We start from the raw sequence: 24,419 nt of genomic DNA on the forward strand, positions 1-24,419 counted from the left end.
ATGAAAGGGTTGGGCACCAACCGTAACAGACACCTGTCTGAGTCCTGTGATCCTTCTTCAGGCCATCCAGAGGCCCTCTACACTCAGAAGACCAGCACTCTCCCACGCAGCCCCTACCTGCTGAGCCCGACAATGGACCACTATGGCACCATGGACCCCCACCTCTATCCTTCAGCCAACCAAGGCTCCCTTCCACCAGACTGCATGCTGCCCCTCAACAACCAAATGTCCAACAGCAGCACCTTCCCCAGGATTCATTACAACTCCTACGACCAGTCTGACTTCTCCCCACCTGGAGACAGCATCGGGGGGATAAGTACAGGGACCATGGGCACGTCCATGTCGATGGGCATGGGCATGGGGACAGGTATGGGCATGGGCATGGGCATGGCAGGGCTGAGTGGACGAACACCTATGATTATGAGTGGCTCAGCAACTATATCACACCATATGACCAAGAACCAGGCACCATCCAGTCTGCTGGAGTTTGATAAGCAGCTACCTGGAGGCCGTGATGGATTCAGCACGCTGCAGTTTCATCGAACGTCTGCTGTTGCTGCTGCAAAGCAGCACACAGACAGTCCTGGTCGAATCCGTTACATGCTGCATTCAGTGCAGAAACTCTTTGCGAAATCCCAGTCACTGGAAAGCCAAAACATGAAAGGAAATTTCAATGGACGCTCCACTGGCAGCGGTGGAGGCTCGTCTGGCACCGAAGATGGAGGGAAACAGAGCCGCAGATCCAAAAGTAAAGATCGGGGTACAAAATCAGAGGCGACTGCCAAGCGACGACCACGCTCCAACATGTCAGGCTATTGGAGCTCAGACGATTTAGACAGCAGCGATTTAAGCAGCTACCATAACACCATGGCCATGATGACTCTGGGCCGTCCAACTGGCCATGACAGTCAGGCGGGGCAGCCCAGATACATCCAGAGTGGCTACAACACTATCAGCTCCTCCAAAAGCAGCAATGACATGAAGTATCAAGCACATACTGGGCCTGCTGGGGGTGGAGGAGGCGGTGGACCGGGTGGAGCGGGAAGAATGGTGATAAATGATAATGACTATATGAAAGGAGGGTCCTGGTCCACACTGACCATGGGCCAGCCGAGACCGGTGATCCAGAAGGGCTCAGCTACTCTGGACAGGTCCATGCTCAAGTCCAAATCCTGCCAACCTGAACTAACGTGCAACTACCTGCAAGTTGGACGAAGGGTGAGTAGGCCTGAAGTGAATGTAAACCTTGATAAAAGTTATATCTACAGAGGATTTATGTTACGCCTTTTTACATGTGTAGGTTGACAAATATCAAAGTATGCTAACTATCGAGAGCTATAATACCGTGTTAATGGGCTGAGATTGATTGTTAAAAAATCTAAAGACTCCTTTATCCACTTAATGCTTTCTGAAGGGTGATTGGAGTAGCACATTAGGCCGCAGCGGGGGTGCCAATGAAATCCCATGTCGGCGGATGCGCAGTGGTAGCTATGTGAAGGCCATGGGAGACATGGAAGACAGCGACGACTCGGAGGGAAGCCCCAAACCCTCGCCAAAATCTGCCGCTCGTCGCCAGAGCTACCTCAGGGCTACGCAGCAGTCTCTGAGCGACCAGCTGCCCCAACGCAAGTAAGACAACAGACTGAGAGACAGTACATATTAATATTCAACAGCAAGGGAGACCACATAATGTTAAAGATGCAATCCGTGATCCAAATGTAATCCAATGTAGCCATACGATCCAAATTCCAAACACCAGATTGTAACCTGCTATCAGCTGGGTACAGGTATTTTAAAAAAGAGATTAACATGAGACAGATATGAATCTGAGCTATAAATGTTTTCTAATTCCGTTAAAAGTCGCTTGTTGTTTGTAGTATAACTTAATTGCTTTATATCCTGTTTGATATATACTGTACTTGGATTAAAAGATACAGTTTGGGCCTTTAAAATATGTGGCTGTAAAAAGTGTTGATTTTCAGAGCACGCACAGAAGCTCTTAAGAACACACAGTTATAAATACTGATTAGCACACCCTCTCAACAATCAAAAGAAAATAAATAGGCCACTCTTTTCTGGACGTACAGGAAGGAAATTACCACGCCCAGCCTCACCATGACAGTATGAAGGAAAATACAAATGCATGCAACAAGCACACACAAGTACACACAGTCCACGCTGCGCTAACTCATGCATAGAATTAAGTAGTGTCAGACTCCCTGTCGTCCACCACATGCCAGCCTTACTAACATACCTTCAGCTGTGATATACCTTCCTACTGTTGGAACCACAAAGTACCAGTCTAGCTAAGAGGACACTGACAGCATCGGTGTAGTTGACAAAATACGACGCTGTCTTTTGTTTCCACTCAACCAGTAAATCACCACAAATCAGCCTCATCTCTCCGACTGACTGGCATCGCGCCTCACTTGTCTTTAAATTACATGCTTTCTGAAGCAGACTTATTGCACAATATGTGATGCAGGCGCGGTGGGACAAAGCTGAGTTGACTGTACCATTTCATAAAATGACAGAAAAATGCGTTCACATTCTTACATTTGTATTTAAGGCAATGTTGAGCAAATTTGAGCTAGACAGAACTGTCATGTTTTGTAATGTCGAGGAGCGATCACAACGCCCTGAAGTTAGAAAAGGTTTTGTCAGCAGTTCCATCTGCTGTCTAATAGAAAATAGTTTCTATGTTTTTATTTGAAATAACTGTCTGCAGGGGTTTGCTAAAGACATTTAAAGAATATTAATCAAGATAGGAGATCAAATAAAAACTTTTTCACTTATAAGTCAATATATTTTTTCATGTTTTGGCATACTCTACAGTCTTTCGGATATGTTTGTGATCATAAGGGAATTGAGGTATGCTTTAACTTTTCAGCAGCACACATGTATATTATAATCAACTTTCTGTATTCACCAAGGGAACTCCAGAGATGGAAAACATCAAGACAATTTGTTTGTGATAATACCTTTCTATAAAGCAATTCTTGTTTTTGTTGTCAGTGTGGTCCTCAAGTTTGCAGGTCGCAGTGTCAAAATATCAGTGCCGCACTATATGCAAACACTTTAACAGTGGGTAAATATCTGGTTGGATCAGAGGAGTATTGATGTAAGATTTAATTCACCCGAAACAAGAAGGCATCATCCTGAGAATCACAGCCACAGGCCTACCTGACATACTCACCTCCACATACAGAAAAGGTTTCAAGTCCCTTTAAAGTCTATGTTTATAAAAATGAGGCTTTATTCTTCCCTAAAGCGTGCTTGAATGACTAACCCTACTCCCCCCTGCCTGATCCCTGACCACCCAACCCCACTCTCTTTCGCTCTGCTCCACCCTGATTGGCTGGAGCAGCAGAACCCTGGATTACACCTTGTTGCAGGGGGAGCTGGATGCCCTGTGGTCTCCGCTCCACAGTGTGTCCTCTCTGCACCAGCTGGGCAGGTCAATGAGCAGGTCAGTGGTAGGTCTGCAAGCCACGTCTCAGGAGCGCGGTGCAAAACGCTTTTGTCTCATTGGATCATTTACAACCGATGACTTTGCACTGCCCCCCTCAGACGCCTGTAAAGTCAGTGGCAACTCCAAATGCCAATTCATGCCCTGCTGCTAACAACTGCCAACCTCCCTTAAGCTTGTAAATACCATCTGCCCGGTGCTTTTAGCAGAAAAGTAGCTGAGTGTGACACTATTCCAATGTGGGAATGTCGGGACATCTGTGTCCATAGACCATGGCATGGCAGCTTAGTGCCATGTTACTATCACTGTGTGCCAACAAGGAATATGTTAAAAAAGGTGACTTTAAAACTGCAGTTTGATTACACTTAAACCTGTTCTTTGTCTTTGGCACCATGATGGCACAGAGGGCTGTATACATATGTTGCCTGACATCACTGGCTTTGCATGCCCAGATGCTACAATGACTGAGCCAAAATTAGATGAACTGAAACAGATTGAGGATTTGGATTCACGATGACTCATAAACGAAAGCGGAAATGAAAGGGGGTAATTTGAATGACAACCATCTTCCTCCTTTTATCTCTCTTTCAATTTTTGGTTTTGCTGATCATTCATTTCCTCCACCGATCCATGTTTCCCTTCTGCCTCAATGTGTGATCGTATATATAGACATCAACTGTCTGTTCCCTCAATATGTCCTTGTGTACTCATGACATTGCGTTTATTTTCCTCCCTATGTTTCATATCCTTAACACAACTCCTTTATCTTGTTTTACCTCTCATCTTACCCCTCCTCCTAGCTGTCTTCCATCTCTCAGAGAGCTCTCCAATAATCGCAGCCTGGACAACCTAGACTGCATCGGGGGTACCGTCTCATCTTCGTCACACTGGGATGACGATAACTTCAGCCAGGCCTGCAGCACCTTGGGCAGACGTAGCTGCTTGGGACAGGTCAGTGCTGACATGGACAGGACAGACAGGGATCGCATTAAATATGAGCTGTCGGGCTAAATATTAAATCAGTTTCTCTCTGTCTGTTTCTGTCTCTCTTTCTCTCATTAGTTCAGCAGATATTTGTCTAATGAGTTAATAATAGATTTGTACTTGCTCTAAATTTACATGACTTGGCTTCAAGCAGACTCTCTACTTTCAAATCAACAGTCTGTTTCAAAGAACCCTTTGTCTGCCTTGAGCTACTAACACTCATTTCCGTGGTATAATTTGCATTTTAACAGATACAGCTTGAATGACAGTATAGAAATGAGCTTCCTCTGAACACAGAATCCCTATTTTTCCAAATGGCTCTCATATCAATGTTATGAACCTAAGAGCCAAATGAATGACAGTGGTAGTTTTAAGTCTAATTCATCTACCCACATAAGAGCTATTAGAGTCCCACTGACAAGGTCAGTAAGATGATGAACAACTACGCGGGGTGGCTCTGATCTTTTTCAATGAACTATTTAAATGAGGCACTGCAGGCTATTAGTATGGGATTTACACCAAATCTCTTGACAGGTCACCACATTACAACAAATGTGTCCAGTATATGAATTTATTGTTTTGATTTGCATGCAGAGCAGCATGCCGAAACATTTAATATGCATTATAATTTAGATTGGTTGAGGTCAAGCTTCCTAACTTAAAGTTTTTTCCAAAACAACATTTACAGAACAGGGAGCTTAACAACAACAAGTGGAAATCTATCATACCCAACATTTAACATAGCTCCAGAATTTTTGTAGGTGTAAATTCTCTGCTTCGTTTTCTTTTGTGCTGCCTCTCCTGCACTCACCCCCTTATGCTTCTGTTAACAGTCAGTGAACCATCAAAATAACTTTGCTACAAACACATTTTTGACTCCTACTCGGGCTGTTTCTGTCAATCAACGGAATATGAAACCCATCATATGCAGGGCTGGTTCTTACACTTCAAAAGAAGTCTCAGAAAGAGCATGCCGTTGTTGTATAAAACTTTTCAAAGTGATGTCTCTTGCCTTGGCATTTTCTTTTGTATTCTGTAAATTGACAGGTCTTACATAGCCGGCCATGTAAGAAATGTCAAAAGAATGAAAAATAGCCCATCTAGAACCCCGGCCTCAGGAGGAGTAACACTGGTTTCAGTTGGGTTGAAGAGCACAGTGCTCTGCACTAATTAGCACTAATTGTACTTCATTGTACCTGGTTGCTACACACTTAAACTTTTGACCCTTGGCTCCATTCCATTTCGTCCCATCAGATGCGCCTCACAAATGGAGAATGCCCTTTACAGAAGCCGGGCAGTTATGCACCACTGTTCTCCTTGCCACACTACTGCTCCCGTCTTTGCTAATCATGCCCTTTGCTTTCTCCAGCTACGGGACCTGGAAATGAGTCATCATTACGAGGACCGCAGCTCCGAGTCCACCTACAGAGATTCCCGTTCCCACTCTCAGGACAACCCAGAGCCTCTAGACTTGCCCATGGCGACATGCTTCCGATCCCGCAGCCACAGCTACCTGAGAGCCATCCAGGCTGGCTGTTCCCAAGATGACGACACAGCATCCATGGACTCAGGCTGCTCACCGCCTCCTATTGACACCACTGTTCGCACCTACAATACCAGCACGGGTAAGTCACTGGCTGATAAACCATATGAGGTGGTTTCTTGGAGATCTTATCAATGATGCAGTGATATATGTTACCAAACTGTGATCTGAATGCCTTCTTTATTACATACACTATATGTATAGTGCAAATCTGTTTTGGTTATTTATTTGATTTAAACTTGAATATTATTTTTTTTTTGCAAGGTGTGACCCCTATTACAGAGGGACACATGGGCCAATTAATTTGTATTTCCCATAACATTACTCTGACTGCTCTTCATAGCCTTGATCCTGGGTGGGACACTAGTCCTCCAACAGGCACACACCAGCATATTAGCTTAAATGCAGCCTCTTTTGCCCATGCCAGACAGCCTTTCTACACAGTGGAAGACATGGAAAGAGCAGTTTGGCTCTTACCTGATAGCCACTGGCTTGGACAAAGCCCCAAAGGAGAAACAGCTTGCAATTTTTCTTCAGCGTTTCGGGACAGACAGACAACGCATCCTACCCCCACACACAGGTAACAAATTAAAACCAGTTACTCTGACCTATTTTTTTTTTTATAATTCTTTTTACCATTTTACCACTTTAGGGACTACGAACAACAGAACAGAACAATTAAAACTCACTATCACGACAAACAATAACAAAAAAACAAGACAAATAGCACTGGACACACTGCTTATTACTTTGATGTTGAATATGCTGTAGCAAAGGAATTGTGAATGTGTGTGATGACACACACCAAGCAACAATGCATTGTACTGGTTGGTGACATCTGACTACTCTGGGTATTATGTGCATCTGCTTGGGTGATTATTACCATGGAGTCTCCACCATGTGGCGCTCTTTCCTTATAGTCAAATAGGCTTCAGAACGTATGCGGCCTTCAGGTCGGTAGAACGTTTCAGTTTCCATTCTGATATTGCTGAAGATCTACAGGATAGTCTGAATTTTTCGGGGGAAATTATGACTTTGAAGATATTTGCACATAAAGCTTATAGGAGAAAATAAGCCCATAGCTGTTCTCCCCTTTTATAGAAATTGTAAATCTGGATCAGACTTTTTTGCTCTGAATTGTTTTGATTATTTATTTGTCCTGTGGGATAGTAAAAGTAATAATAATAAATAATAATGGATTTTATTTATATAGCACACTTTAAAATACAAAGAAATCTCAAGGTGCTGCACAGGGTAGAACAATCACAATAATCAAATATAATAATAAAACACTAAAAACAAACAAAAAATAAAATAAGAATTTAAATTAATTAATTAATTTAATCATAATGAAATCTAAGAATATCTATTAAAACTGAACAACCACCCAAACACAAGAAATCTAAATTACCAAGACCTTAGGGGAAGGCAGGAAAAAAAAGTGAATGTTTTGGGTTCTTTGTGGTTCATCAAAGAGCATAGAACTTTTATTGCTGCACGTAATAAAAGTATCTCCGATAAAATAAAATAAAATAAAATAAAATAAAATAAAATAAAAATAAAATAAAATAAAATAAAATAAAATAAAATAAAATAAAATAAAATAAAATAAAAGCTACCACAGTATCCACGTTGTTATTCAATTGCCTCCTGTAAAATAATCAAAATGTGGAACTAGAGTTTCCAAGGCGGCCCTGAAGGCGTCAGTAGACACGCCTCCCTCAGAGACGCACACAAAGGCTGCAGAACCCTGCGTGTGTTCTGCAGAACCCAACGTGTCTTCTGCAGAACCCTGACGGAGGCTGCGGGTGTCCACTGCCCTTTTTAATATTAAGTCTTCATGCAAGACACCAAGGTGTGTTGTTTCTGTGCCTGACAGCAGGGTAAGTGTGTCCACTGTTATTGTTATAGGTGCTCAGTGTGTATTCCGTTACAATCGATAACTACTAGTCTACCTGTAGCCTGGTCGGTGACTGGACATCACTTTTTTTTGGGTGTGCTGATGTAAATAAAAGCGTTTGTATAAACTTCTCATCACGTTACCTTCAGAAGCACACACCACATGACACATGACAATAAAAACACTGTGCAATAATAGTTAAAATAGTTTTTTTCTGTCTGTAAATGTTATATTTCAGTTATTGTGTTTTTCTACTGTTTTTATTGCTTATTTATAATACTTGTTTTTTTATTTTTCATTTTTTATTTTTATCTTGTCTTTCTTTACTATGTCTCTTGTGTGCACTTTAACTCTATGCTGCTGTAAGCCTGCAATTATATTATTTTATCTTATCTTATCACTCTTGACACCGACCGCTCCAGTCACATTGACTTTCAGCACAGAGTTAATTATGTTAATTGTCTACACTGCTGTAGGTAGCAACATTTAGATTGAATGCCTAATGTGTTTAACATGTTTGACTTGAGAGGTATTTGGTAAATGAAGAGAAAGACAAATCTCAAACTGTGTGCAGGATATTAGGATAAATCATCTCTATCATCAGTGTGATTTCTCCAAGCTCTGAGATTAATAGTCTGATGGTCTGTCAGTCTCCACAACTGCCTCCATCGTTGAGCTGTTTAATGATCTCTCATACTTCCAGTGGTGCTGTGTGATGCACTCTTTACTGTATTCATTATTGAGTGTACCCTACAATGTGTTCAGTCCAAAGAGCTGTGTTGATGTCAGAAAAGCATGAACCCACTATGTGTGCGCTCACGGCTGTGATGCTGGCAGTCAGATAAGTGGGGCACTGTTGAAACTGCATGAGGATGGGTTCTATGTAGTTGTTTAGATGGCCCTGTAGTCGCTTACACTTCATAAAAGCTGGTTCCTTTTGGTTGCTGAAATGGAAAATTGGCTTTCACAGGGGATTATTTGAGGGCTGCCCCACTTTTGTCCCGCACGGTGGCCTGTGTATTTCAACATGGATTAAATCCCATTTTGAGGTCACATTTAATATAAAGAGTGTACAGATTTGTAGCTGTGTTGTTGTTGAAAGCATGTAATTTGATTATTCATTGGAATAATGGCTTTGCCCACAAGGGAGTCTGGATAGTTTCAGGCAAGGTTATCTATGTCTTGTGACTGTTAATTGATTAAACAATACAGATGGGTCAACTGGCAGGCAGCAGGCAAATTGGCAGGCAATACTAAACTGTTAAATAGAGCATCACAATCCACCCTTTGTCTTTATTGACCCCGGTTCTTGTCCAGTTCCAACTGACCACAAAACAGCACCACCTAAACCCAGTCAGCTTAAAATGTATTTGTTGCCGTTGAATAGTTCATCTGGCTTTATAACTCTAGAGAAAGCTGGACTAAAACTGTCATCCTGAGTGTCTTATCTGCCGCAGGGTTTTTGAGATGTTGGGCTGTATTACATAATGAAGACTAGAGGCGGATGGGACATGGGCTCGTCAGTGAAATGATGCATTCTGTGATGAGCCGAAAGAGGAAATGAATCCATTAAAATGAACAAAGATAAACATTTGAGACCCAAGGTTGTTGACTGAATTATGTCTAAAAGCCCTAAATACTTTCATTCCATCTATGTTAATAAAAAAGGCTTACTATGTAGGTGCACAGTTTGCTACTTTGCAACATTTCTGTCAATTTAATGTCGAAATTCTGTAGTAATAATAATGCAACATATTTTTAAACCTGATCTTGAATTTGTCATGCTACCAAAAAGTGAGTCATTGCGGGCATTAATTACCTCTCCACAGCAAATGTGGTAAAATGCTATTAACAGGGAGGAGAACACTATGTGGGTTGTAGCTTGTTTTTTGTGTGTGTGTGTTTTAGGCCAAGATATGATCTGTTAGTTTGCAGTAAGTTGGTTACACTGGTGAGAGGGTGAGTGGTAAGAAGTCATGGGGTTGTTGGTAACAGTTTTCTACTGCTGTAGGTTCATGCTGCTAGCCTAATACTTTTCTGGCCTTGATAATCACATCTTGAACTAGGGCTCGCAGTGGACAACAAAACCACTGTCCAAATGGCATGAAAACAGCAGTGCTCAGTGCCCACTCCAGATTCCACTCAAACATTTTGGCACAAAGCATCTGCTTGTCTCTGTTGTTAAATTCCCTTCTCTAGAGCAACCATACACTCTACTGAGCAGCTCCTGCAGATGAATTTAGCTTATTAAAGAAGTCTTTGGCTTAATGTCCATTTCTATAGCTCTTTTTTGTGGTACTGGTGCTGTGAGTTGAGGTTAAGGAAAGGCTTTGTCTGCACTGCTTCTATTCACAGTAACTGGTCCAATGTGTTTTATGCTTGCACAGCTGTGAGTGTTGGACTCGATTCAATTTATTTCCTAAGCTATAATCTCTTTGCTTCACTATAATTTATGTTTTTACAACCTTCATTTTTTACTTTTGGCCATTATTCAATTATCAATTACTCACCAGTTTAACAGCTGAGATCTGGGACGTGGCATAACCAATAGCTACATAGTACAGTATGTTCAGTGGCTGATGTGGTTAAACTCGAAACTTGTTTGAAACCTGTCTGATTCCGTATGTGGTTGTCCTGTGCATGCCATCTCTAAGCTTTGTCTAGTAGAATCACAAAAACATAATCACAAAGAACATAAAAACATAATGATGGGGCGCAGTTATGATGATTACCGCAGCAGACCGGGGTTGAATCTGACCTGCTGACATTTGCTGCATGTCTTCCCCTCTCTCTCTCCCTTTTTTTATCTAATATCTTTAAAAAAGCTCATAAAATAATCTTTTTTTTTTTTTTTTTTAAATGGCAATGCTACTGATAATATTTAGCATGTTCTGGATCTTAAGTAACATTTCCATATTGGCATTAAACACAAAGTACAGCGGAAGAAGATTGGATTGTCATTAGTTTTAGTCTAGGTGTGTTAAGTCATACACTAAAGTATTGGTAAATTTTGACCCGATGATAGAGGTATATGGAAAGTACGGGGACAACCAGAGTTGTCACAAATTACCCTGAAGGTTGCATGAATGTCCCTACCAAATCCCATGGCAATGCATTGTGGCTGAAACTACTGTATGTGATGACAACACTGTTTCCAAAATAAAGTACATAATCTTCGGCATTTCTGTACTGCAGTTTCATATTACCTATTGGCTGACATATGTAGCATTTGTCATAAGCTAAAATCGGCTGATAATATCGGCCCGGCCCATTTATTTTGTCCAGCTCTACTACTTTATCTCCTGACTAATCTCAGTGGCAGCTGTCAGTTATGATTTTAGGGCTTGTTTTGGTGGGCCAAGCAGATTCTGTGGTATTAAGACTTAAGGGGGAATTCTGTTCAGAATGACGAAAGCATGATGTGACACTTTGAGAACTGCAGGGCAGTTGTCCAAATACAGTCACACACACACACACACACACACACACACACACACACACACACACACACACACACACACACACACACACACACACACGTATACAAGTACACACATCTATGCCCTCTTACACTCAGTTAGTGACAATGACAGTCCTGCAGACTTGGATGCAGGTGTGGAGCTGGTGTCACAACAGTGACAATCCTATTCTGCCCAACATCTCTCTTTGTCAAGAGAGTAAATGGACAGAGGAAAGCTGTTTCAGCAGGTTTTCCTAAAGCAAAGATGGTGGTCAGAGGCCAGTGGATAATCCTCAACTAGGTGCATGTAGGCTAACGTTTAGCTACGGAGGATGCTAAACTTCAGGTCTCCTAAAATAGCTTTGTAAGACTTCAGCCTTGCAACTTGCCAAAAGTGGGCAAGATCTCTGGATAGCACTAAGATGCTATGGTTGACACATCTGTTTATCTATCTTGTGGATGTCAGGGACACCATATCTGACTTTCAGACTGGTTAGGTGATTTCCATCTTTAAAATGTGGAGCTGAAGGTGTGTTCATCACAGAATCATCACAGTGAGCGAGCGATGTTTGTATTATAAGTTTATTATTGACAATAAGGGCTGGACGTTCAAAAGGGTGTGTGTGTGTGTGTGTGTGTGTGTGTGTGTGTGTGTGTGTGTGTGTGTGTGTGTGTGTGTGTGTGTGTGTGTGTGTGTGTGTGTGTGTGTGTGTGTGTGTGTGTGTGTGTGTGTGTGTGTGTGTGTCCTGTCTGATTTTGTGATTTATGTGTGTTGGATATGAAGTCACAAAGGACTGGAGATGGTCCAGTTTGGGTCCGGTTTGGGTGTTGTCTCTGTTGTTTACAGATGGTGTCAGGTTTTCTGGCTCCATTGAAATGTATGTTTGAGTGCATCGGAGCAGTTTGCTGTGCAGTGTTTCAGCTGGGTCCGCCATTCATCTTAGCTCTATCCTAGAATAAAATCGGAAAATCGGAGCTCAGGTATGTTCAAGATAAAATAAAAAGATCACGTTTGGACACAGATCAATATCAGAACCAGGCTGTAATTGACTCCACACTACTTTAGCAAAGTGCCAACACAAGGGAATGGTTTGATTGAGTCCACTGTCATTCTGGGTTCTATGGGTTTCTTTTGTTAGTTCGTTTTAAACAAGCTAAATCATCAAACCCGAACTATGCTAAGCTTAGTAAACATCTTTTTACACACAGCTGACACAGACGGCATGATCTTTTGGTTAAATCAGCAGACTGCAAATGCAACAGCATGCATTACAAAATAATAGGGGTTTAAACCCCTAAAAGCACCTGGTAACTCTTAAAGAAGCTCTTGGGAGGATGACCAGATGGAGCCTGGACCCAGTGCAGTAGTTTAGGCTGATGCAATTCTCTATAATAGTTTGACTGACTGCAGTTTGGCATCTCACCTCAGCTTGCTGTTTGTGGTAGGTCTGATGAGTTTTGTGATAGGTGAGGTTGCATGAACATTAGAGATAAAGCTAAGAAGCGGATTACAATAAACAACAACCCTTTTGTTAAAGTGTTTTCTCAGTAGCTCACATGTTTGCTGCAAAGCTTTTACAAAATCCTTGATGACCACAGCATTCAGTGCAGCAACAGGAGGCATAAACTATGTTTATTCATGCTGTGCCTCACAGTGTCATCAAATGCTGCCAAGTTGTTTCCTTTTGCATGTCACCACAGGAAATTGTGATTATTTGTTACAATCCCAGTATTTATGATAGTTTGATTCGTATTCAAGTATGACAAATCTGGTTATTATGTATTGTTTCTGTTTGGGCTTTTACACAGCTTTTAGTACACAATGGCTGAGCTTTACATTAAGGTATAGGCCTACTTACCAGAGTCTGACCAAAGTCAATAATTTGATCAATACATGGTTCAACACCACATTAAAATAGATTTTGAATGTGTCCAATCACATATACAGTATGTCATTTGTATACAGATGACAGGTCTGTAAGTTGCATCATAAGGCAAAATCCATGTAATTTCATCAGAAACTAATTTAATTAAATTAATTTCCCTGACAACAGTCTCTAGAAATGCTTCTGTCACAGTTTTATCTGGTGGAATCATATTTGATGTTAATATAAGGCTATGAAAGCCTTAACTGTCCCACTGATTTCCTGATCATGATGTTGTCTGCACCATAAACTGATGTTTGTAAGCAAAAATGTCAAGGAAATACAGACTCTGTATTCACAAATTAAATATATTTTTAAATCATTTTAATAGCAGATAACTTTATTCATCTCCATCGGCCTCAAAATATTGTCTGTCCCTCTGTACGCCTCTTTGGTCTTAGGTTACATCTGCTTTTCACTGGGTTTTTTTTCCTGTGTGGTGTCAAATAAAGCATCTGGTTAAGGGATCATGTAGTAGCCACAGAATATTACAAGAAAATTCCCTGTTTAGATTATAGGTTTTGGCGGTCCAGTATATCACTCTGCATTTACTATGTATTATGAGGGGATTTCTGTGGTCTCTTGATTTAATGCACCAGAGACTCTTTGAATTTTCACATGGGCAACAGAAGAGTCATCTGAGTCTTTTATATAAAAGATCTGCATGATGAATACCAGCCGCGACAGCAACGCTGGTATTGTTTTCACTAATGTGGCCCTTGAGACACCTACTGTAGCAGAAACAACCACGGAGGTGGTTTTGAGTACTTTGTCTGTCTGTGGAAAGAGTTTGTCACTGTCACAGTGTCACAACTGGGTAAGATGCAGTCACGAAACTTTACAGGTGAGTAGGTGAGGTCAGATGAAGGTCGAGTTCGAAGATTGGTTTGATCTGTGCAACGGCGCCAGAAGTAAGGATTTTGAGGTATTTTGAAATCCTCTAGATGAATGAAATACAATGTCTCAACTACACACAGTTCTAATTTGGCACTACTTAATTTTTTATTTGTAGTCCATAAACTGGGATGTTCCATTTATTTTTAGACTGTATTCAGACTGTAAGGGAACGTACCGTTGACCTCATCACAGACAATTGATTTTTTGATGGATGAGATAAGTGAATGAGTGGCTCTACTGGTAGTGAAATAATGCAGTCAGACGGGCAGAGGACAGAGCAATGAAGGGAGACGTTTCACTGAGTCCATTTTGCGCAAATCTGCTTTTTATGTTGAGCGCTGTGGATTTCATCATGTAAGCCCTCATTCACACTGTAAGGAGCTCAGCTTTAGATTTTGTAACCTTGTATATATGCTACCATGTGACCATGAAACTAAGCATTGTAAAATAATCCAACATTAACAAAGCTCAGTACTTAGTGTGTACTGTTTTTTGTACGGATTTACCAATTGGATCAGTTTTTGGTGTGTCTCCCCCAGGACTCTTTCCTGTGGACCAGGCTTTTTGATAACATGTATCATTAAATCATTGAGAAAATGGGACTGAACATCTGCATTAGATAGATAGATTTTTTTCTATGGCTAATGTGCCTTTCTATTATCTCTTTTACAGCTGGAGGGTATATTTGGTCTGGCATTAGGAAGTAGTGCAGATGAATGTCTCAACCATAATTGGACTTCAGAGTCAGATGGTCTACAAATTGCTTTGCTGATTTCATCACCTGTCTCATGAGCAAGGCTTTTAAGTGTGATGCGTTTGTGTAATTTAATTTAGTCACCTGCGTGACCATGTGGGAATGTTGGTCCAATGTCCTGCCTGATTTGATTTTCCACTTTACGGTACGCCTTCGTAATTTTGCTGGTGTTCCAGCTAGTGCTGTCACTGTACGATTATCATGACCAAACTAGTTCACAATAACAGTATTAATCTCACTGCGCAACATTTCATTTTTGAGATATCACCGTTATCGACAGTATCGGTGTAACTAGACACCCCTAGTTCCACCTTTCATGCAACAATGTCCCTGTGTGTTCATGTACAGTATGACATTGATATGCTTTGTTAGTCAACTCTTAGAATGACGCTCATAAACATGCTTAGAGCTGTTTTTAGTACCACCTATGTCTTCTTTAATTCGTTCTGGTTCCTGTTTTGAGTTCACTCTGCCTAGACATGATAAGGCCTCAAGGATTTACTAAAACGTCTTTGCCCCCTTCATTTGTAATCCTTCAACCTTTATTTCTCTCTTTCTCATGTCTTTTTCTTCTTGATTCCCCCTCCCCCCCTTTTTTGAACTTCAGCCTCTACATGCATAACCACCTGTAAGAAGGCTGCTCCTCCGCCAGTACCGCCCCGTACAACCTCCAAGCCCTACATCTCTGTGACAGTACAGAGCAGCACGGAGTCGGCCCAGGACAACTACCTGGACCAACAGGACCGGAGGTCGGAGGTCAACAGCCAGTCAAGCCACGCTCACAGCAACTCCTCCGACAGCCTCGACAGCACCCGTGCCAACAGCCTGGCCCGGGGTTTTATCCGCCCGTCACACATCATCCCCACTCCCATCGCCATCCCGAGAGAGCCAATCCAGCCCACCACCTCCAATGCTTCCACTGAGACAAGTGACTCAGTGGTGCAGCATGAATCACTGAAATCAGGATTAAACAAAGGGAATCTAGTGGCAGAGGAGCCCCAAGTGGCACCGGTACCCAGACGGAAACTGTCCTCCATTGGCATACAGGTAGGCAATGGGACTATTGCACTATCCAGGGCTGGTACAGTTGAATCAAGAGAGGGCCTTAGTCACAGTGTTTTCTAGAGTATAGCTCGTTCCGCCTGTTGAGTTTGAATCCAGGAAAAATATATATTTTAACAGTAATCCTCTGTGGTGTATGGCTCTGTCTGAGTGTGTCACCTCAAGCCCACAACATATGCTTTCAAGCTAAAGGGTCTCATTAGGGTGAACGTCCCTCTATCATTAGAGCTGGCAGTACATTATATAAAATTCCTATTCTATTTCCCCTAAACCATGACTTTTCTTTTCTTCATGTACAGAAATAACAGCCCTTTTCTCCATTTTGCAGACCCTGCACATTAACAAAACTCAGTCGGGTTAACTATTTATCGCAACACTTTATAAATTGAAAACCAATCACAAAGTTCTACAGATTTTCTCCAAAGTGTTCTTCTGGTGATTTGGTTTATTACTTGGAAAATTAAAAAACCTGCGCAACTTTATTTATACTTGCTAGAATTAAAGGCCTGTGAAATCATTCATGCATGCTCAGTGATTTTCTTTTTTACATTTCACTCTTTATTTGTTCTCAGGTTGACTGTATTCAGGAAGTTCCACGAGAGGAGACCCCGCCCCTGGCCAAATTTCAATCAATCGGAGTACAGGTGGAGGACGGGTGGCAGTAAGTCCTCTTCCTGTCCTTGTAACAACGTGAGGAATTTATATTATAGCCACACACACTGCTCTGACTATTCTTTCCCTTAACAGAAGCCATGTAAATGTGAAAACAATGTGAATGTTGTTTTTGTCTGAAAACTATCCCTGTGTGTTGTATTGGTGGTCTTAAAAATTGATTCCTGGCATGAGCTGTTACCGTTTAAACTTGTCTCTGCTTACTGTATATTTGAGATCCGTTTCTAAGTTACTGCAGTGTTGTTTGCATTCTGTGCTCGTGATGATTTGAATACCAGTAAGTTCCTCTTGCCTTCCTTCAGTGTATTCTTTTTTGCATGCTGCAGTGCATTTAGTGTTTGGTATCTAGCAGCTGTTCTGAGTCCTGATAGATATTTTATCAACATATAACCAGCTGAACAATATTTTTTCCTTCCTTGTGTTTTTACCAATGTTGTACACACGTCTTGTACTGTGACATTCCCTCAGCTGCTTACCGTGTTTTTCCAGTCCTCTGCTGTTCTTGTCCTCCTCTGATGTTTGTTTAAAATTCTTCAGTTGGGCTCTCATAGTGATTCATTTTCTGAGTTAATAGCAACTTCTAAGCGTTTCTTGAGATAAAACAAGAAATGGAAATAATGTTCAGCCTTTTCTTTCCTTTCTCATATAAAATCAAGAAACTAGACTCCCACAGATAAGAGATCAGTTGATACCAGTCTGAGTGCACTTTTATCAAAGCCCAGCCTCGGATCGATCCTGTTTATTTTTATCTGTATTGACCAGCAGAAGTGACTTAAAGTGGCTACTAAGTATTTTGTGTTTGTTTGTAATTCAGATATTCTTCTTGAATGATTTATTGTTTTCTTTGTCCACTGTTATATTGCATATAGCAGTGAACAAAAACAACTAAATTGGAAATATTGTTCAAATTGATATGCCCATCTGTAACAGTGAGTCTCCCTCTTTGTTTCAGGCTCAGTCGCTCCAGTAGCATGGCCTCAAAACAAGAAACGGACTCAGACACACAGGACATCCCTGTCATTTCCCATATCAACAACGCCAAACAATTTGAAAAGAAAGTCATGGTCAATAGTGCCAGCCAAGCCATGAGCTCCCCTCCTGGACGTGACTATTTAGACAACGGAGACACTACTGGTGACCCCTCCTCACCTCCACCGCCCAGGCAGATCCTCAAACGCTCTACCACTCGAAGTAGCTCTTCCTCCTTCTCAGAAAGTCTAGACCCAGCGCTGGACCCCTCGTCCCTGCCGCCTCCAGACCCTTGGCTGGATAGTGGGAACGGCAGTAACAGCAGCGTTCCCCAGAGCGGAGGTGGGGGAACGCTGTGTCGGAGAGACGGCCACTGGTTCCTGAAGCTGCTGCAGGCCGAGACGGGACGCATGGAAGGCTGGTGCCAGCAGATGGAACAGGAGACCAAAGACAACCAGCTCTCAGAGGAGGGTAAGGCTGCCAGTGTGCTCTCCACCACCCCAGGTCCTTTTGTGGTACTGCTTCCAGGCCTCCAAGTTTCCAATTCCAGGCGAGGTCGTATAAGATAAGATAAGATAAGATAAGATAATCCTTTATTAGTCCCGCAGCGGGGAAATTTGCAAAATTGTATAGTGAGCCAGTGAATAAGGCTGTGTCAAACAAGTTATTCTGGGTAGCTTGCAAACTGTGGTAGACATTGCACTATCCAATCCTTTCTCATTCCCTTACCAAAAAACTAATGCAAGAAGTTCTTTTTTTTTACATAACATAATAAATTTTGAATTCTAGATGTATGTTTATTTAGCTGCTGGACATACAAACATGTTAATGGTATGATCAGTATCTGTAATATCCCATTAAATTTTTCAGGTTTACTCTTGAATCTGCTGTAAGTTAAATAAAGTTATTTGGCCCAGTAAAAGCCGAACAAAGCCAAATGTAGAGTCAAAGCATTGCTGAAGTCAGACATGGGCCGGCCCTCTGAATGAACCCTGCGTCTTGAGCCTCCTTCCAGAGGTCTGCTGCTGTCTGACCTCACCATGTGGATCAGAGCCGAGTTATAGGGCTCTGCCTCCGGCCCCACAATCATTCTATCAGACATACTCAGCATGGAGGGGATGAGGCGGTAATACCTGGGGTTACCACACACAAGCAAGGCCTGTAATCCCCAGAATTACACAAATCTACTCTGGAACTGATTAAACCTCCAGATTAGATCAGTGCTCCAACATCAGCAATTGGGCACACACATACACACAAATACACACTGTACACATAAACAAACAAACAAACAAAGAGTAGGAAGGCTTTGGATGCTCAGTTCAAATCAGAAGCACATATGAACAAGGCTCTGTGTCTTTGTGAGCCTGTGTGTGTGAGTGTGTGTGACCTTTTTACAGTAAAGTATTAAAATATCATGCAAATCTGTTCTACAGAGCTGGGTCTCACCACAAAATAATCACATTGCCATAACTCTGCAATCCAGTGATCAGATAGCAGTCCCAAATTTTGTCAAGGCTGATGTTTGTCCTAGTTTTGATAGAGCAACAGAGAAGCATAGGGGCCACTGACAGATAGCAGGCTACAGTGTTTATATATATATATAAATACACTTAAGCCTGCTGTCTGGCAGGGCTCCCTATGCTTCTCTGCTGTAAAAGCTTTTGGTTTACCAAAACACATTTGCTGTAGTTGAGGCTGTTGGCTACCCTTTTCATATTATTATTATTATAATAATAATAATACATTTGATTTGTATAGCGCTTTAAAAGGTACTCAAAGGCCCTGTACATGGTTAAGACAGAAACAAAAACAAAAATAACAATGTAAACAAGGCAGAGAGATGACATTATAACACCAATAAACAAAAAAAACTACAAGAAAAACATACATAACTAGCATCACAGGTTGAAAGCAGATTTAATATATATTTGATGTAGGCACGTCTTGATATAAACACCACTATAGCAGAAAAGACTGGGTTTCTGTGTCCTTCATAGCTGGAATAACAGGATGCTTCTGAGTCCCAAATCCAGGTGTGTTGAAGTTGATTCAAATGTATTTGTGTTACTTTCTGTTCTCTCTTCAGTGCTGGGGAAGGTTCGCAGTGCAGTAGGATGTGCCCAGCTCCTAATGGCCCAGAAGTTCCAGCAGTTTCGGGGACTGTGTGAACAAAACCTGGTATGTCTGTAGCCTTTCTGTGACCTTCCATCCTACAGGTCTGCTGAAAGTGAGACTTGTGTTTTTTAACCAAACCCAATGTTGTATTTTTGATATTCTGTCCTCTGCCAGATATGCTTGCCACGATGCACGTACAAACAGTGTCACAATTGAAAACTGACTAATCTGGGAACAGCCATGATCACAGCATAATAGGTGGCTTATAATAAGCCAATAATCCATTCCTCTCTGTTGACGTGTTGTACTGGCAATGGCTTTATACAAATTGTAACCAACTATCAGCACATTACACTATAACACCATAGAATTTCAAACTAATAAACTGTTTTACCTGTTGGTTGATATGAAGCTCAACTTCCCAGATATTGGCCAAATGATCATGGCCGGTAAATTAAGAACTTCTTTGCCAATGTAATGTAAAGCATTATACAATGTCCTTATGGTCCTAAGAAGCTGCCATCATGGAGAGAGAAAAACGTTTCTAAATAGATAATGTCTGTAACCAAACTGAGCCCAAAGCTGTAGGTAACAAAATGACCTAACACAGACATGAACCCTGTCTTTGTCAAGGCTCGCCTAATTAAAGATCTTATATAGATAATTTGCACAGTGCACTCTGGGTAGCTCTCCAGAGAAGCTGCTTGGCATGTCTTCTGCCATGCAGCATTGTACATTCAGTCAGTAAGGAACGTCATCATAAGCAATAATTCATTGTCTGTTTCCGGAACTTCCCAGGTCGTTTAGCATGAAAGCAACACAGCAAGTGAGTTTTTCCCCAAATGTCTGGACATCCCAGCAGTGAATGAAGCATCTTGAATATAATAGTGTGGAGTCTGCACAAACAAAAGCCAGTCTGCCTGGAGCATTACAAACTGTGGCTTTGTCAGGGAAAATAAGAAGAAAATAAGAAGAACAGGATTTTACTTTATATTTGTTTACCCATCTGCGATTACACAAAAGGATGAACAAGAGGCAGCTGTTTCTAAACAAGTTAGGGGTTTAATTAATTTGTTATTTTTCAATCCTAATGTGACACTGGATCCAGAATGATGGCATTTCTTTTTTTGTTTAAATTATCATAAATTTAATGTCCGTTTTTGTATTTCTGCGGCTCAACATGTAGGCTTATTGTACTTAGCTATGTTGAAGCGTGTTCAGTATTTTATCTTACTCAAAGGAACAAAGCTCTGTTGTGTTCCTTGAATTTGGTCTTGAGATAAACTTTTCAAAATAATTTAGTTATGAAATGGCTCCCTCTAGTGTTGAATATGCAAAGAGCAGCACTTGATGACAATCAGCTTGTTAGTAATGCAGGGCAGAGGGGTAATACAGTAATAAGCTGCCAGGAAACACACTTCTGGGGGCACCCTGATGGTCTAACTACCTCTGTCAACTATCTAAACAAGGCAGAAACAGAGACGGTAATATTGCACCAGGCCACCATCACTCTAATCTCACCTAAAGCAAAAAAACAAACAAGAAAAACATGCAATACAATATAAACAAGCAATATAAAAGTTTTACCACAATTTGTTTGAACATGACACAATTCTGCAGGGACATTTTGATGCTTAAGTGGTATAAGCAGAATGGATGTGAAATAACAGTATTTTCAAACCAGGACCACCATGAACTTGTACGGGTGGTTTTGAAGATGTTGACCCACAAAAGCTCACCCACAGATACCCCCCCCTCCGGCCCTGATTTTCACATAATGGACACATCTAGGTCAAAGTATTCTTAGAAATAAAGCCTAGTTATTACTTGGCGAATCTTCCTAAATAAAGTTGAGTATCATTTTTTTATTGTTTTTTTACCTGATCTATCTCTACCACTAATCAAAGTAGATGAACTGAAAGCCGACTCGGCCATATCTCTGTTTTGTTTTTGTTTCTGTTTGCTTATTCAAGGCCAAACCCCCATTTCAGAATCTGACTTGTCAAAAGTCAAAGCCCGTGACTTAAATGTGCTTTTCACAGCAGTTCAGTATACACACTGAAAGAAGAGCAACACGTGGTAGCCCATAACAAGATGTAAAATAGACTTGTTGTGGGATTTACATTTCAGTTTCAAAGATAAGGCATTAGTTTGTACTACATACTGGTTTATTTGAAATACGTTTTGTTCAGTTGACGTGGAAATCAGTTCATAAATGCAACCGCCTCCCTATCCTGTGAAGCTGTTTACACATAAAAACATGTATTTCATACATTCTACACTCCAACATTGACTGTGTCCTCTCTCCTCATCATTCATTGATTTCTCTCTCATTTTCCCTCCCCTCTCCGTCTCTTGGTCAGAATGTGAACGCCAACCCCCGGCCCACAGCCCAGGACCTGGCAGGTTTCTGGGACCTGCTGCAGCTCTCCATCGAGGACATCAGCCTCAAATTTGATGAGCTCTACCATCTCAAGTCCAATGACTGGCAGCCCATGCCGTCTGCGGCGGCCCAGTCGCCCCCTGAGCGGAAGGTACTTCCCACCCCTGCTGCCCAGTGCCCTGGCTGGGGTAGGAAAGCCGCCGAAACCGGCCTCTCTCCTCCCACCACCACCACCACCATTTCTCCCACTCTTTTTTTTTTCTTTTTACCTCCTTCCCCCTGCGTGGGATGAACTCTTTAACAGGGCCTCCCTCTCCAATACAAAGGGGTCAGAGAGATCCCTTTAGGCATGCATGGAAGAAAAATGATCTCAAAGAGGGCTGTCGTTGGTGTGTTTTTTAAATGTAAAGCCCTGCTTTGAGCATGCATGCGTCACTTACTGTGCTACTGGTTGCAGTGGAGCATGGCTAAGATGCAATGGTTCATGGGACAGAATGCAGTCTTGCTTTTGCTCCCTCTCTGTTTAAATGTCTTTGCTTGTGTGTCTGTCAATGTCTCTCTGGTCTGTGGTTTGTCTTTATATATTTGTGTGTGTGTGTGTGTGTGTGTGTGTTTCAAGTTTATGTATCTGTAGCTGAGGTGCTCTTGCTTAATGTTGCTTTGCCGACCCTGTGTCTTGTAATTCCCTTTATTGTGTTTTAAGTTAGATCCAATGTGGCCATCAATTCATGTTCCCATTTCATGTTTACAAAAATTGTCATATAAATGACTGTTTTTTTTCCTCAATGTCTGCCTGTTTTTACCAGTTGTCTATCTGTCAATGTTTGTCTGTTTAACACCTGAAGCCACTAACTGTGATTTCAAGCTTTAACAAATACAATCAGCATTGTCAGAATGTCTTTGTCAAAGTCCTGTCTGCCAAACCTGCATAGAATGCGATAAAACCTCTTGAAGACAGTTTCCATATTACATTCTCTCACTGTCTTGTATCTGTCTCTTCTCCTCCTTTTTGCACGTTGCTCTCTCCCTCTCTCTCTTCTGTCCGTCATGTTTCATCTCCCCACACTACAGGACGAGGAGAAGGAGGCCGCTCCAGCGTCAAAGAAGCCCGGTAAGGGACGACCATCGCTGGGCCGCGAGAAGAGTGCAGACTCCTCATCCACCTCCTCTTCGGCCTCAGCAGAGAAGCAGAGACACGAGGCTCGCAAGCGTCTACTGGCTGCCAAAAAGGCTGCCTCGTTTCGCCAGAACTCCGCCACCGAGAGTGCGGACAGCATCGAAATATATGTCCCCGAGGCCCAGACCCGCCTCTGAGACAGTGAGAAGGAAGGAACTAGGGTCTGTTCAAAGGACAGATAAGTGTCGTTGAAAGAGTGGGAAACTTTTGCAATGCAAATGAGCTACTCTGAGTGGAGATCGATGGAAGTTGGGGGAGGAGAGATGAGATTCCGCAAGAATGGGGTGGGGGGTTGAATTGGGCATTTTTCACACACTCCTATAATAATGGGCTGGTCCTGGTGGCATCATATACTCATCTTAAAATACCGTAAATTAAAATTTAACTTTTGAGGACACAACAGACTATGAAGCAGGAGACTCCTCGTTTGAGGCTGCCATTGAGAAACCTCAGCTGATGAACGTTTGTCATTTCTTGTAACTACTCTTGATATCATAAAAATTGTTAATGAAGCTATTGTTATTATGACAATTATATCCTAAAGAATCTATATGAAGACTGTTTTAAACTTTGCTCTATCTTGGCTATAAGATCTATTAAGTGGACAGAAGGCAAACATTACTGCTCTTCTGTCTCCCATCGTCCTCCTTTCTTCCCAGATCATTGGCCATCTTGTAGCTTTGCACAACACCATCCTGAGGCCATCACACACACACACACACACACACACACACACACACACACACACACACACACACACACACACACACACAATGCGCACACTACACCCACTGCTCTCGCACACTTGACAAACTCACACCTATGTATGTCTTCCTTGTATTTATTTGTTTACTTTACTCATCCTTTGTTTTGTATAAATCCATTTAGATCTGCATATTATAAATATTTTTGGTATGATGAAATTGGACTGTCAGATTTGAAGGGGTATTTATATAGTTCCTAACCAATAACTCTTGTGTGTTTCCGTCAAAATGTTCTTGTGTCAAAGATTTTAAACACTGGTGAGAATCTGTAAAGTTTAGTTTTTTAATGTTTTTTAATGAAGGCACATCCCGATATTAATGATGAGCGAGCATGAGGATCTC

At 41.7% G+C, this 24,419-nt stretch overlaps 1 protein-coding gene across 1 annotated transcript; it reads left to right on the forward strand.

Annotated features, from left to right (window-relative positions):
• On the forward strand, positions 1 to 24,044 carry dlgap4b (discs, large (Drosophila) homolog-associated protein 4b). Its single transcript, XM_054616300.1, has 11 exons — positions 1 to 1,218; positions 1,415 to 1,629; positions 4,270 to 4,470; positions 5,525 to 5,528; positions 5,823 to 6,078; positions 15,540 to 15,979; positions 16,567 to 16,655; positions 17,619 to 18,106; positions 19,725 to 19,816; positions 22,117 to 22,287; positions 23,208 to 24,044. The coding sequence occupies exons 1-11, from the start codon at positions 1 to 3 to the stop codon at positions 23,448 to 23,450; spliced, it is 3,417 nt and encodes a 1,138-aa protein (XP_054472275.1). The 3' UTR covers positions 23,451 to 24,044.
• Positions 24,045 to 24,419: the final 375 nt, after the last annotated feature.

This window comes from Anoplopoma fimbria, chromosome 17 (genome assembly GCF_027596085.1).
Source record: "Anoplopoma fimbria isolate UVic2021 breed Golden Eagle Sablefish chromosome 17, Afim_UVic_2022, whole genome shotgun sequence".
Classification (NCBI taxonomy): Eukaryota; Metazoa; Chordata; class Actinopteri; order Perciformes; family Anoplopomatidae; genus Anoplopoma; species Anoplopoma fimbria.